Raw genomic sequence first — 15,190 nt, 5'->3', positions numbered from 1 at the left:
AGCAATTAAGTGGTGCTTGAATGAGCTATCATGCTCAGCCTTTTCATTGGCTTTTGAATAGAAATCAATAGCTGCCTTGAAGTGCGTTCGGAAAGATCACACAGCAGCAAATTTTGAAAAAGAGCTAAGCTGTGAAATAAAAAGAAGAGATGCAGCTTGGTTCATTTACCTGACGAGGCTGTTTTTGTCATCCGGATCAGACGCGCTGACGGAGCCGATGGCGGTGTTCTTGGGCGCGTCTTCTTTCACCTCCACTACGTAGCTGGCGCGCTCAAACACGGGCGGCTCATCCACGTCCTCAACGATGATCTTGATGGTGGCCTCGTCCCTAAAGGGGCCCTTCGAGTAGAAGCGGGGGTTGATGTGGACGTTTTCCACCTGGACACGCAGACTGTACTGCCGCTTCCTTTCATAGTCCAAAGGCTGCAAAACAGAGACAGAAGAGGCATGAAGAAGAAGAAGAAGAAGAAGCACCAATTCCACTAATTACAGCTTAAAGTGCTAATATTTGCTTTACATTTGTGTGCATGAACAGGTCCTGTAATTTGTCACATTTTATTTTAGGTGCGACTGCCAGCTTAATGAATAAAAAACAGCTTTTCCAGAGTATCTAATGAGGGCATGTAAAGGGTCTTAGTGTCACATTCAAGGACACTAACAAGATTGTTGATGGACAAACACGGGCTGCTGCACACATCACAGCCGTGCTCTCGTGGACGTCTGCCTAAGCGCTGCTGCATAATATGACTGATGTGGCATTTCAGTGGAAAACAAACATGACAACAACACGGTCTGGCTAATGACAGGATTCATGTTTTAAGACTGGAAATCTGATTACAGCCTGCCTTATAACACAAACAAGAACAAAGTTTTTAAAAAATTTTTATTATCAACTTCTTACATTTGCTTTTCAGTTTGATTTCCTGATGCTCGGCACAGCGCGGCTCTATGAAACAATCAATCACAGCTGTGCACAGATCTTTGCTGGGTGACATCTGTTCATTTTGATGCTGTTTCTCAGATCAACATACCAGATTATCACAGTGATAGTGAATGGTAGGAATTTGGTGAAAAAGAATTAAAATGCAGAGAAACATCTACGTTTCTAATGTATAGGTTTAAGATTAGGGTTAGGGTTAGTTTTAATATAGTATCATATAGTATGATCTTCTAGACTAATGTGGCAACATTAATGTTATTATGCTGTGTGAACTCTTTAAAAGCCATTTTACAAGTTTCAAAGACAGGGATGCTGGATATTCTTGAGAGACTTGGAAGTTTCCCTAAGAATTTGATTTTATTTATGGTCGTAGTGGTCGTACTTCACCCCTACATTCTTAAATTAAATACGACATACTATAAATAACAGACAAATAAACGACTGGGTCTCCAGTGGGAGGACAGATAGTCCAATTCCGCCTTCCTGAATACACATCCTGTCCTTGTTGGTTAGCTCAGTCACAATCTTAAAAGGACGTTCATTTCCTGTTACGAAAGATTTGCTCCTTCATAACAAGTGGGTTGATTTTTTCTTTAACTCATCCATGGCCATAGCATGGCTACACAGACTAACAGGTGTGTTGTCCTATGGTTCCACACATCCCAGGAATCTGTGCTTCAAGTTTGCTGATTGAAATCGTATTTTATTTACATGGCAATATCTACACAATATATGGCACTGCACCTGTACAGTTTATGAAAGTGAATGCTGTTTGGTAACCAAGCTAGCTAGCATTAGGCTAGCATTCTATTTATCATCCATATAAGGTAACTTCCAACTCCAAAAACCAAAAGTCATACGAGCCAAAAGACCAATGTTAAAGATTCAAAACGAGTCCGAAAGCAGCGGGCGACTTTTATCCTTTATCCTGTTGTGACACATGAACCAGTTTTCCACCTGATTCAGGTTCTGATTTATGTGGTCTTCCAACTTAGAGTTGATCTCCAGTGCACAATAAGAACTAATGTCACAATCTTAAGTCCCAGAGAGCAGGGATAGACTTTGATCAACCACAAGCAAAGAGACTTCCTAGAGAAACTGGCTCCTGCCAGCTGACCAGGCTGCCTCAGCCGAGCCTTCACGCAATGTGAAACCAGGGTGAGCTGGTTATCAGTGACTTAGCTGTCTATATAACGGCTCAGTCACACTAGAGTAAAAATCAGACAGCAACCTCCTTACAAGTAGGAGAAAAAATCAATGGCTGTTATTACACTGAACTTTTTTTGCTGTTGGAGTACTTATTGCGACTAGCTGGGGGTGTTGCATGCTTAACTTCTGTGCAACCACTTTTGATTTTGAGACCTGTCTCCAAACAACTGTGGTGCGTCTTGTCGATTGGTGAAGCTTTGCAAATGGTTGCTGTTTAATTGACAAATGCAGACAGATTGACAACACCTGGCGATCCATCTATAGTAAGTCAGTCTACACTGATGAGCGCAACTCGTAGTAGAGTCATACTGAATTGGTAATATTCTGGTTGTAATACAATCTTAAAGCAAGTTGCTAAGTGTCTATGTTATTTTGCATCCTGCAGAAACTACATTGTTCTTTGTGGAGGAATTTCTGTTTCAAATCTGGCTCGAACAGTAAGCAGTTAATGTTTCTAATGTACATTTTTTGTGTGTAGACAACAACAGATTTGCGATTTATCAGTTAATTGCTGTGTTATCAGAAAAAGATGTAGGCATATAATTGGCAACCTGACCCCATTCAATCGCAGACTGATTGTTTTATTGCCATTTTATCACCATCCTGATGCCAACAGAGTCACTTGGGAAACAGATTCAGTGTATTTGGATCAAACTTTAAAAGTTTTGATGTTTTCAGCCTTGTGTACCTGCAAAGTGCACCTGTCTCAGTAGTTACAACACAAGCATTTCTCCCCCAGGAAAAATGCATTTTGAAAACCCGCTATAACCTTTTAAAAATATGACAATGCCTCTGGTCTTTTTTTTAATCAACTCCTATATGTGAATATGGATCGGAAGCAGTCCATTCACTTAATGTTAGTGCAGTAGCATCTCCTACTCTTATCTGGAGCCTTGAGCAAGCAGGCAGGTTAATAACACAAGAGAAACGAAGGACGATGAGGAGGACTTTTACTGGAAAGTCTCCACAAGAAAGCTGTCAGCCAATCGGTGATGTTAAGGTAATAAGGTAAGTTAAGGTAAAAAAGCTTCTGGGACACAGCTGAAGGCATGATTACTGCAAACTATCTCAAAATGGGAAATAATCACTGCTGGAATATGTGCCAAAGAACGAAGGGGGGGGAAAAGGCAGATACTGATGCAAAAAAATCACTCGTTTGTCAAATATTCCGCTTCATCTCTAATTTCAAGCATGCCCCTCCTCCCGGCTTTTATCCCAGACTTTATGAGGGAGTGTTAAGGTTAAAAGGTTAATAGGGATGATTATAAAAAGATTAAAATCAACTGAAACAGGGGCATAAAGTCCTTTCATCATAGCCATTCTATTGAAGAACACAGATAATGAGCTTCAGTTTGTCGTTGCACTTTTTCCCTATACTATACTCACGCTACATCTTTTTTTCCTGTTGCCATACTTTCATTTCTATCTATTTGTACACATAAAAGAACACAGCTTAGTTGCTTTTACGCACGAACCCTGATCTTCTTGCATCTACTGTACACTGCTGTTGCAGCCTATAATTTATGGACTGTGCATGATGATTAGGAGCCTGATTCCTTTGCGGTTCTAATGGGTTTTTTTTCCGCTGTTAGCTTTTCTCTTTTAGGTTCCCTGTCTGAACTTTTTATTTTTGAAGTTGTAGCCAGCAAAGGTATCCCCTCATTGATGGAAATAATTGGGGAGCGGTGCATTTTAATGAGTGTGCGCCCAGTGCTGAGCTGGAGCAGCTGGATCAGAGTGAGCTCCCTCACCGGCTGCCTACTGTACATATAAAAGGATGCCGGGTCCGCGATTGTTGGGAACAGCCAGTGAAAGCTTGGAAAAAAGAATCCAGATGGAACGAGCTGTTTTCTGAAACTGTGAATAGTAACATATTATGAGTCATTGATTTTCACTGTTTGGTGCCAAGCCGGGGAGGGGGACCGCATGTCCACTGGAGGAATATGTTCCTTTGAAGGGCCAGTACAATCAGAGATGGGATGACAAGCCCATTTAATTAGTATGTTCAAAATTAGGGCATGCTTAGTCCCCACACACAGTGTGCCTGCACACCACATCCACTACAAAGGGCAATTATGTCATCCAGCACTTAATGATGGCATGATGGAAGCGATCGATCGAAGGCTGCAGAGAGGATGCTTGATAAGGCAACTGCCAGATACTGTTGAATACATCAAACACACCACAAGCAGAATGCTGCAATCCATACTCAGCATCAATATTTCTGCTTTGGTCTCAGCTGAGGGGAAGAATGAATCTCACTGAAAACATATGTAGTGGAAGTGTGGGGAAGTGGAAGTGGATATCTAATAACTCTGCTGTCCGTCTCCTAGCTGCGTATGGAAATAAAGTTTGTTTTTTTCCCTTTATCGAGCGCTGCTTATTGTGTTGTCTATCCTTTCGGTTACACCGAGGGAGTGAGGCCTGCATGTGGTGAAAGAACTGAAAGTCTGTGTTTCGATCATTTCTAACTCCGTCGGTTTGTCCTTGGTCACTACTAGAGGAGCTTTGCATTCACAGTTCAAAACAGTATCTTACACACAGACTCTAAATTCATTCTCAGTCTGCAATAAGCTGTTTTAACTCCTCTTGTTACAGTAGGTGGACTTTCTTCTGATTGGCTGCCAGACAGTTTAACCTTCTGTACCCTGTACTCACAGGAAGGAGGTCAACGTAACCAAGATTCAAACTCTTGGTGACCCGATGGAGTCATGACAATACCCCATCGGCTTTTAATGGCTAAGGTTAAAAACTATGAAACTGAGTGTTTAGATCAGCTTCACAGGGGTTACTTGCCATTCACTGACCTCCTTACTTGAAACTAATGTCTTATATGTATCTTATACATCCATGAAAACAATAAGTCCACTTCAGTTGCATTCAGTATATTGCATTTTTCAGCGGAGTCCTGCAATTCCACACAAGACATCAACCCAGCTTCAATGGCAATCAGCCTAACTCTTCCCTGTTTCACAGTAAAAGCATTTAATTGGCTTTTATTGTGAACCTGTGTCCGATTAGTCAACCAGATGTTGCCGTCCTCGCTAGTCAAGTCGAGTCCAGTCAAAAACATTAATTATTCAGCTGGTTCTACGTAGCAACCCGTCACCAGCCAGCAGCATCCCTCCGTCTGTGACGGGAAGTTATAAACAAACAAGGTGAAACGTGACGTGTTTGCTGTGTTAGAGGACAGTGAGATCTGATCACCTTCTGTACAGGTGCAAGAATGCTAGCTTTGAAAGAAAGAAAGTTATTGGTGTAAGCACTGCTAACATTAGTTGATCCTTATTCTTAACCTTTATCCAATTCAGAGCTAGAGCCACGGTCACGAGTCTGATGTTGGGCTCTAATGTTAGCCACACTCAGAAATCTGTCAAAAAAATACTCAAAAAAGCATGAACAGAATGTTAGGTACGTTTGCAAAGTGTTTTTTTTTTAAACTTATTTCTCTAAATTCACCGTGCATGTTCTTTAACCTCCTAAGACCCAAACTCTTCCATGTCATGCATTCTTAATTTCTCTTTGATATTTGGGGTGATTGGCAAATATGTAAAAACAAAGAATTACCAGATTTTTATTTTTTTTTAGATAATTTTTGTTTCTGAGAAAAATGAGATCCACATATGAGCATATTTGTTTAAAATTTCAATAGAACAGTGGCAGTATAATGTCCTCGTAAATCTGGGCTTATGCTGGGCTTACACTGTGATTTTTGGCTCATTTTGAGACGATTTTTCAGTCGTGCGACCGTTTTGGTGATCGGGCCGAGTTTCGCCTTCATCGTGTGTCGTGCATCATGTAGTATACGTGGGGTAATGAGAAGCGATTAACACCTCACGACCAGCTTCCGATCATCAATTGCTTGGTCACGACTGTCGTGAGGAGGTCACCGCAGCTTCTTACACTGCACATGTGCAAACACATAAATGTCGGTGAAAAAGACGGAGTAGCACAGCAGTGCAGCGTGTGATCTGGACACAAGCGATGGAGGCACAACTTGTAGAACTTTGGCAAGCTCATCTGAGCCTTTTCGATGTGGCCTCACAAAATTATTACGACCACAACAACCGTGAAAATAATTGGATGGACATTGCTGCTCAATCACAGCTGCCTGATCAATGTTTTTCAATAGCAATTTAGCAAAGTTGATGGTGGTGGTGTGTCTGTGTGAGTGAAAGACAGAGAGGGAGAGCGAGCGACAGATTTTCCGTTATAACCTTCATGTTATGGACGCACAGTGTGAGCACTCAGGTCGCATCAGGGCATCGGGCCGCATAGTGTGAGACCTGCATCGTGACCTGCGAACTTCTAACCCCTGCGAGTCAATCGTGCAGTTTGAGCAGAAGCTGAATAACACGAAAAAGATCGCACAGTGTCTGCCCAGCTTAAGTGGATATCAGGCCCTTGTAGAGCAAAATGTAGCATTTTGGTCTAGACAACCCAAAATGTGATTTTGGTTGCCAGGTCCTAGCAGGTTAAAGAAAAAGTACAAAACACTTCTAAGTAAATTCTTGAATTTGAAAAGTTTTTAGCCAATTCTTTAAAAGATTTTTTTTTAAAAGTTCCTGCTAAACAAAATGAATAAAATACCCTGAGATTAAGTTTGTTTGACTACACACACAAAAAAAATCCTTAAAAAGTCTCCAACAAGAACAAATTATGTTAGAGATGTCAAGGTTATAAATTGTGTAAAAAAAAAAAAAAAGTCATTTATGATTTTAAGGTGATAATTCTATTCATTATAATTCAGTTTTACTTCAGTTTCTTTCTATAGCACTGCTTCACCACAACATGCACCTTAAGGCTTTTAATTAGGTGATGCCAATAACAGTGAAAGCTTGCAATCATAAGAAATCATAATGCTGTTGAGTATGAAAGCTGAATTTTATGAATGTGTTTTATTTGTTATATTATGTTTGATTTTCCTGTTGTGCTTGTGTAATGTATTACAAAAAGTAAAAAAGTAAAGGTTATAAGTTGAACTGTATTAATATCTTATCTTTTATTAGTTTTAGGGCACTTTTAGGAGAACATTTACACAATGTTTGCACAGCGCACACAGTCACAGCTGAGATATTGCTAGTCTTGTGCACACATAATATAAATATATAAATATAAAATACAAAGTAATGCATATAGCATGAGTGAAGTCGTTGTGCAGCCTGTGCATGCACGCCTCTCGTGTCAATAAGATTTTACTGTAAATAAACATGTATTTTAAAGCATTTCTCTAGTGGAAAATATGCAGAATATATTTCCCAGAATTTTTTCCTGGTTTGTGTCTGCGGAGCTGCCTCTGAGGAAGCCTGAGGCTCATATAGTTCTCCACCAATCACAGAGTTATTGCAGCCTGACAGGCGAAACCCAGGGCAAAAAGATAAGAAAGCAGCGCCTGTTGCTTATGATTCTTGCTGCTGTAAAAGCTGCAACATAATAACCATGTCAGTATTTCTATCAAGCTGCTTTCATAATCTTGAAGACACAATTTGGATTTTTTTGGCGAATAAATCAAAGTGAAAGTGTTAAAACTGCTCATGTGATCCCATAAAACCTCCCCATAGAGAGTGCCTGACCTTCCTCAGCAAAATGACACCCTCCTGTGTGCTCCTATTGGTGGTGATCTCAAACATCCCAGGCCCATCGCTCCCAATAATCCGGTAGTCCATCTCCGCATTCTGGCCGATATCCGCGTCCATGGCTCGGATCACTCCCACCGCAGACCCAACCTCGATGGACTCGGGTACCCTGAACTCATAGAGGGCTGCAAAGAGTTTATGAGACGAAAAGATTTTGTTAATCGGAGCAACACTGAAGCTGTTCAGAAAAAAAAAAGAGAAAGCTTGAAAGTGTGTGTGTGTGGCAGTAGGACTGCAAAAACCAAGGCCATGCCCTTGGTGTTTCTTTTCATGCCAGATTTCAATTTTTTTCCCACACAAAGATGCAATTCATATAAGTGGTGAATTAGCGCCTCTTTTTTAAGATCTCCTCAAGTCTAATCGAAAAGCAATTACAAAACCCCGATCGATTTAAAACAAACCGCACACACACACACAGTCACACACGACGCGCCGGACACAAAAGAAGCAAGCGCCACCCCTGACAGCCCGACGAGCGTCATAACGTGAGTATTTTTTACGGCCTTGTTAGTGAAAAAAGAAAGAGTGTAAGTGGGTGAGTCAGAGAGCAGGAATACAAGAGAGCAGGTCAGGGAGAAAGTGAGTCAGAACCAATCAGAGAGCAGCAGTGTAAGAGCCAGCCGAGGAGGGAGAGCGTGTCAGAAGGAGTGTTGGATTTAGTGCTGCTACATTTGTAGATTAGCTGCGGAAAGACATCTCATATGTGCCGAAACATATTTCAGCTCCAAAACAGACGTTTGGCCTTTCACGTAGGTTGCTACGAGCCGTATTGACTCACCACTTCAAGTTTAGGATGTAACATAAATTCTGGGCCAATTTGCTCAACATAAATTAATTAATTGCTTCTTCTTCTTCTTCTCCCTCCCCCCACCCACACTTATTTTCTGAGATGATTTCTGGGTTTGAAGGGGGATAAATTGATGGCTGCCTGTCGGCCGTGGCGGCCTCGGTTGCATCTCGTATGCTTAAATAAATAGCTGGACTGCGGGAGGGGAGCGAGGGTGATATACACACAGCCTGCGGAGACAAACAGCAGTGACACACTAATAAAACATGCTGACAGTGTTTTGGCAACGCCTGAGTCGGCAGGTCTCTGTGACGCTGACACTTGCCTCCAAACACACACACACACACACTGCACCACTAGAAGGTTTCCCTGGGCTAACAGGTATTTAGCATTGGGTGGAAAAGAAGAGGCATCACTCCGGCAGACAACAATGATATCGCTTCCTGACACTCTACCTCCTCTGGGTGTCCCATTACAATATCTCTTCCTCTTTCTTCCTCTTTCAATCTACCCGCGACCCCCACCCCTCCACCCCCCTCGCCTCTATCACAGGCTGTCTTTCTGCCGTCCGCTTCACTCTTCCTCTTTCTTCCCCTTTCTTCCCCCCTCCTGTCACCTTCGCCATCCCCGTCGTATCCGTCTCCCTCCCTCCCTCCTCTCGCTCTTCATTCATTGGTGGAGGGGTTTGAAATGACAGCAGCTGCCACCCCACCACCACTGCCACCACCCCCGGAGCTGGTGGGAGTTCCGCAGGCGCGTGTTTGCCTTGCATTTCGCGGCTGTGCGCACGCGTCACCCACCGTACAGTGAAACGCGTGGGGGGAGCGAGGGACACGACAACATCGGTAATCTGTCAATCTGATCTGGCTCCCTTCGCCATTTATTTGCCAGATGCAACGAGAGCAAAGAGGGAGGGAGAGGAAGAACGGGAGAGAGTATGTGAAAAGAGAGTACATAAGGAGTAAAGAGGAGTGAGTGATTGATGAGTGCGAGTGTAACAAAAAAGAGGAGAAAAATGCACCAAGGACAGTTTGAGCACTAAATTGAGAACAGTGGTTTTATGGAGTAAAAAGGCAGCAGAAGACTTAATAGCAAGAGATAGACAAAGAGAGAGGAAGAGCAGGGGAGATAAAACCCAGTGAATGTACTCTCTTCATTTAATAGGGATTACAGGGCTGATCTGATGCACTTTGCAGGACCCTTCGCTCTGTCATATGGCTCTATATTTAATTATTCGCTGCCTTTAAGAGGCCCGCCTTAGTTGCACAAAACCCAGAGCTCCCTGCAATAATCCAAATTCATTTTGAAACTGACACCAGATGGGGGCTGCCGGCCTGGCATCGGCTCACACTGACAAGTGGTTCTCATGAGCTGAGGATTGGTCACTGTGTGTGTGCATGCACAAGTCCACCAGAAGGGCTGTACTCACTCTTGGTGAAGCGTGGTGGGTTGTCGTTCACGTCTGAGAGGGTGATGCTGACCGTTGTGGTTCCTGAGAGCCCGCCCATCTGTCCGGCCATGTCTTTAGCCTGGATCACAACCTGGTAGTTTTCTTTGACTTCCCTGTCCATGCCAGGCAGGGCTGTCTTGATCAGGCCTGAGGAGAGAAAAAAAAAACCCAACAACCAAAAAATGTGGATTTACAAAGAGAATAGCGTGCATTTGATCAGAGCAGGCAATCTGTAGCTTCATCCAACTCATTATTTTCTGTTTTCCTCTGATTATCTGTTATTTTATGACATTAAAATCAGTCCAGCTTTGATTTTAAAAAACTAGGGGGAATCAGGAAGACAATAACAACGCAAAAATCTGGATGAAAATCAGAGTTTTAAAAATGCTCCAAACTCTAAAAAGTTTACCCACTTATGTTTATTTGCTTAGAGAGAAACGAGTCGCTGCTGCATAATCAGCAGCTCGTTTGCCCATTTTCCTCTTCACCGTCTATAACTGAAAGCATTTTCTGAGGTGTGCTCGGTACAAGAGGACCCGGTGACCTCGTTCACCCTTCAACTCCGGTCACTACTCACTTTTACAGCAAACTTTTGACAGAGTGGGAACATAACATCAGAGCGAAAAGCAATTTAAACCTGCTTCTTTTTAATGACAGGGTTTTTTTGTGTGAGAAAATCTGCAAAAATACATAAATTGACATGCTCTATTCATGCAGTATTCCAGGTAATCGTACATGCTGGCACAGAGAGAAAAGAAAACAAGTATGAAAAGATAAAAGCATGCCTGGACTCTAAAGTGTAGAATATGAACACTGAAGCAAAAATAATAAGCAGTTAGTAAATTGATTAATCAGTCACAAAACTGAACAATAGCTACATTAAATAGCCCCACACCAGCAGCTGCAGCTACTTAGTTGTGATTGCAAAATTCGTTTTTTTCTACGCTAAGCAAAATATCATTATAGAATGCTAAATTGCCAGAAACTGCAGTTCCTCTAGTGGCCACTTGAGGATGCTTTCTAAAGTGAGTCAATCCCCATAGACTCCCATGTTAAAATGCCTAACTTTACAGCAGAAATGATCATGTCTACCCTGCTACAAAATCCTTTTTATATCCCAACAGATAATACCTCCCTTTGTGACAGGTGCACTGTTAGATTTTCTTTAATATTTCTCCCATTTCCATTTAATTACTGCTTTAAGTTAGGAATGTTTCACGTGGCTTTGAGCTCTCCGTCAAGTCTCAGAACTGGACCTCTTCATTTTAATTGAGGTGTAGGTGCCTATTGAAGTAATTATCTGCAAAATCACATGGCAAGAAGTCTGTAAATGAGTAAAATTGTAGTATTTTAGCTGTATGCTACTATCACAAATGACAAGATATCTCTGTCTGTGCAATGAACCCATAAAGTCTATGAATGCACCTTGTTAAACAAGCTTGCTACTGTGGGCTGATAACTTGGAACTCAGATGTGGTCACTTCTGGCAACAACATAGCAGTGCAGCATTTATAAACTAATGAACACATGGCAATGCCTCAGTGCCTAAGTGTTAGCATTTTAGCAGCTATGACGTTGTTTTTTTTGGAATCAACTGTGAATGATAATTAGCTGCCAAAAGAAGAAAAGAACAAGAAGTGAAGACAGTTGGGTAAAAAATGCACCGAAAGCATAAACTCCCAAGACACTTGTTCTATGACTTGAAATCATGGATGCTAGCTTACATGCTACATGCACGCTTACATGCATGGATGCTAGTTAGATCTGTAGCTAGCACCCACAACTCGAAATATGCAAACATTATGCTTCAATAAAGTTCCAGCCAGTGACTTATAAATGAAATCCCCCCTGTACAGCTGTTATGAAGGTGCACCTTTCCTACAGAAGCCAAAATCAGGCTTCTACAAAGATGCTTTTAGAGTTGGGAATTTTAACATGAAAGTCCATGGAGAATGGCTCACTTTTGCAGCCAGTCTCAAGTGGCCACTTGAGACACACGCTGCCAAAAAGCCGGATGAACAGACTTAAAAACTAATTTTTTCTGACTGCCTTTGGCCTTTCAAATAACTCAGTGTGATTTAATGTGGTAAATGTACAACATGAGTAATAGATACAGTATGAACATGAGTAATAAATACTTTCTAAGGAGTACATTTGCTCTCACATGACAGAAAATAATGCGTCCACGGGTGAATTGGGTATATCTATAAATATATATCTTTAAATAAAGTACAGTTCTCACCTGAAACATATCTAAAAATAACAGCCTGAATCAGCTGTATTGAATTAATGATATTTCATCTCTTAGATTCATGCATCTACAGGCCAGATAATTAAACCACTAAGAACATTTTATTACTCAAAGGTCAGTGCTCTTGCTCAGCAGCATGGAGCTCAGCGGCCACCCAGGAGCACATTTTAGTGTCTGTGTTCTCATGATTTAACTGGTAAGTGGACCAAAGAGCCAACATACCAAAACCACGGCGTATTCCTTTAATTTCCTAAGTGTAGCATTTGCCTCCAAATGCATTCGGCACCATTTATCTGCTCTTTTTTCTGAATTAACACTCTGTTAATGTTCAGCCTTTCAAGTGCCGTGCAGTTGCTTACTTCTCGGCTCTGACACCTCAGATCTCTAGTTTGGAGTCAGGACAGAGAGCGAGTGAAGCGGTAATTGGCAGCATATTCAAAAGGTGTGCTCCATCTCCCATCAGAGTCGGCCTTAAATCCTGTCTGCTATTACACGTTTGAATTTGAAGCATCATAAAAGAGGAGCAGGTGGAGGGGGGAGGCGGCGAGGGGAGACGCAGACAGACATAGCGGAACGGGAGAATGAAGATGAAAAAATAAATTTCACCCTAAATAAACTGTTCTGACAAACTTCAGCACTTTTCGGCAGAACTGATGATTCACCGCATATCAAACAATAAGGAAGAAGGAGCAGCTGATGTGGCGCATCGCTCACGCTCAGATCAGAGTGGCCTACGCTGTTCAGAAGGCCCTCCAACTTGCTCCTTTTGTTCCTCCCATACAATAACTCCCCCCCTCCCCAACTTCTAACAATGTACAATTTATCTCAGACGCAAGGAAACAGCGATCGTTTTGACGGTGTTGCGGGGAAGCAAGCAAAGGTATAGCATCTTTAGAAAAGCAGCATCTCGCTCGCTCTGCACCTCTGGCTACCTTTGTTATTGTTTAATGACTACAATGCACACAGAAGAGGAGGAGAGGAGAAACAAATCCTGCTTATAATGTGATGTCCAGGCATGTCTTTGTGTAAGAGGGGATGTCAGCTTACATACCACATGTGGGATAAACCATATTACTGTTAATCCCTCTGCTAATCTGCAAATGGCTTTTTTTTGTCATTCTCCTTTTGTTTAAGCGGGGAAAAAAGGACACGAGCGGGATGAGTTCCAAAGCGCACATTAATGATTAAAAGTAGCAAGCGGTTACATTTTAGGGGTTGGTTATTTGCCATTCTCTCTGTCTACAAATCCCTCGCCACACATCAGCCTGCGAGGAGAAGGCTGCTGGTTAAAGGGAAAATCACTGCATTTATTTCAGGATTTATCCTCTGATAAATTGTTTTTAATTCACCTTCCCGCTGAAGCAGCGTTCCCTCAGCATGCCTGCGCCGTTTCTGTTTCGTTAGCCATTCGTTATCTTTCCCACAATGGCCACCCCCAGAAAGGAAGGTGTGAACTTGTTGCGCTGAGCCGTGGGTTACACACGTAGGTGGAGAGTGCAGTGGCTGCAGCATTGTTAGAGCAGCAGGATGAGAGGCTTCCTGCTCAAGAAAGAGCGAGGAGCTGTGCACATCAGTCAAAAAGCAGCGTCCTTCGGGGCTGCTGTGCATGCCGCTCTACTAAAGCTGCTCTCACTGAGGAGAAATTTGCTTTTTGTGTGACAGATTTCTCCTTCAAACTCTATAAAATTTTTGTTTAAAATAAAAAAAAAAAGACTACACTATACTTTTTGCTTATTTCTATGAAAAGCTTTCCTTTCATCTAACTTTTAAAGTTGATTTCTTTTATTAAAGTTACACTCTCTTCTCTCTTTGTGTGTTTTTTTTTATTAACGTGTAAATTTATAAAGGAAAACTTGAATTAAAGCCAAATTTTAATTTAAGATCTACTGGTATTTTCCCACACAACCATCCTGTGGATTTACAGGGAATGGTCTGAAAAAGAAAAAAATATCCAGTGAGTGGCTGGGGGGGCGCGAAGATTTGCTGGAGGTCAAAGGAGAGTGACCAGACTGCTTTGGGCTGACAGGAAGTAGCTCAAATAACCAGAATCCATAGCGCACTGAACCGTGAAGCAGATGGGCTACAGCAGCAGAAGACCACACCGGTGTGCCACTCCCTTCACTTACAAACAGGAAATTGAGGCTACAGTTCCCACGGGTTCACCAAAGCTGGACAATGGGAGATCAGAAAAATGCTGCCTGGTCAGATGAGTCTTGGTTTGTGGTGCACGCCATGTCACAAAGCTCATCTCAAACTGGTTTCTCGAACATGATACTGTGGAGGTTGTACTCAAACAACCTCCACAGTAACCGGCTCTCAATACAATGGGAGCTTCAACAAATCTGCAGCAACTGTGTGATGCTGTCGCGTCAATATGGCTCAAAATCTCCGAGGAATGTTTCCAGCAACTTGTTGAGTCTGTGCCACAAAGATTTGGAGTAGAAGGCAAACTTGGAACTAGCAAAGTGTACATACACACTGGAATCTATATGTTTATGAAACTTGTTAGAAAAAAAGAAAAGAATTATTATGATTTTTAAATAGTTACTTTATGCAATGAATATAATTTTTATGTATGTCAAAGACTTCTATTGTGAAAGGAACGAACAGGAAGAAGTCCTTTTTGAACAAGGTTAGAAAAAACCCTTTGATTACAAAAAAACAACATGGCATCCCAAGATCTTGTCAATACAAAAAGTGACATCAGTCTGGTTACATGTCTGTCTTTCACAGACAGTCTGCAGGGTCAGAACACGAAACCCTCAGTGGGACAATTTTCACAGCCACAAATCTGTTTAATTGTTTGCTTTTTGTTTTTTTAGCGCCAAACTATATCTAAACCAGACTGCCATCAACACATGGCTGTCAACATCAGATTTTCACTACACAGTGATCACAATCAAATAAATGAATGATG

The 15,190-nt window shown here is 41.9% G+C and overlaps 1 protein-coding gene across 3 annotated transcripts in view; it reads right to left on the bottom strand.

Annotated features, from left to right (window-relative positions):
- LOC101476810 (cadherin-10) overlaps positions 1–15,190 on the bottom strand; it is a 75,167-nt gene that overhangs the window by 17,564 nt on the left and 42,413 nt on the right. For all 3 annotated transcript variants that reach the window (XM_076888315.1, XM_004551807.5, XM_076888316.1), the window contains 3 exons: positions 10,002–10,169; positions 7,723–7,910; positions 170–423 (listed from right to left, as the gene is read on the bottom strand). In XM_076888315.1, coding sequence (XP_076744430.1) covers positions 170–423; positions 7,723–7,910; positions 10,002–10,169 — 610 coding nt within the window. The remainder of the gene's footprint in view (positions 1–169; positions 424–7,722; positions 7,911–10,001; positions 10,170–15,190) is intronic.

This window comes from Maylandia zebra, linkage group LG9 (assembly GCF_041146795.1).
Source record: "Maylandia zebra isolate NMK-2024a linkage group LG9, Mzebra_GT3a, whole genome shotgun sequence".
Taxonomy (NCBI): domain Eukaryota; kingdom Metazoa; phylum Chordata; class Actinopteri; order Cichliformes; family Cichlidae; genus Maylandia; species Maylandia zebra.
Note: the sequence above shows the minus strand (reverse complement) of the source record. Positions and strands in the feature narration are given on the sequence as shown.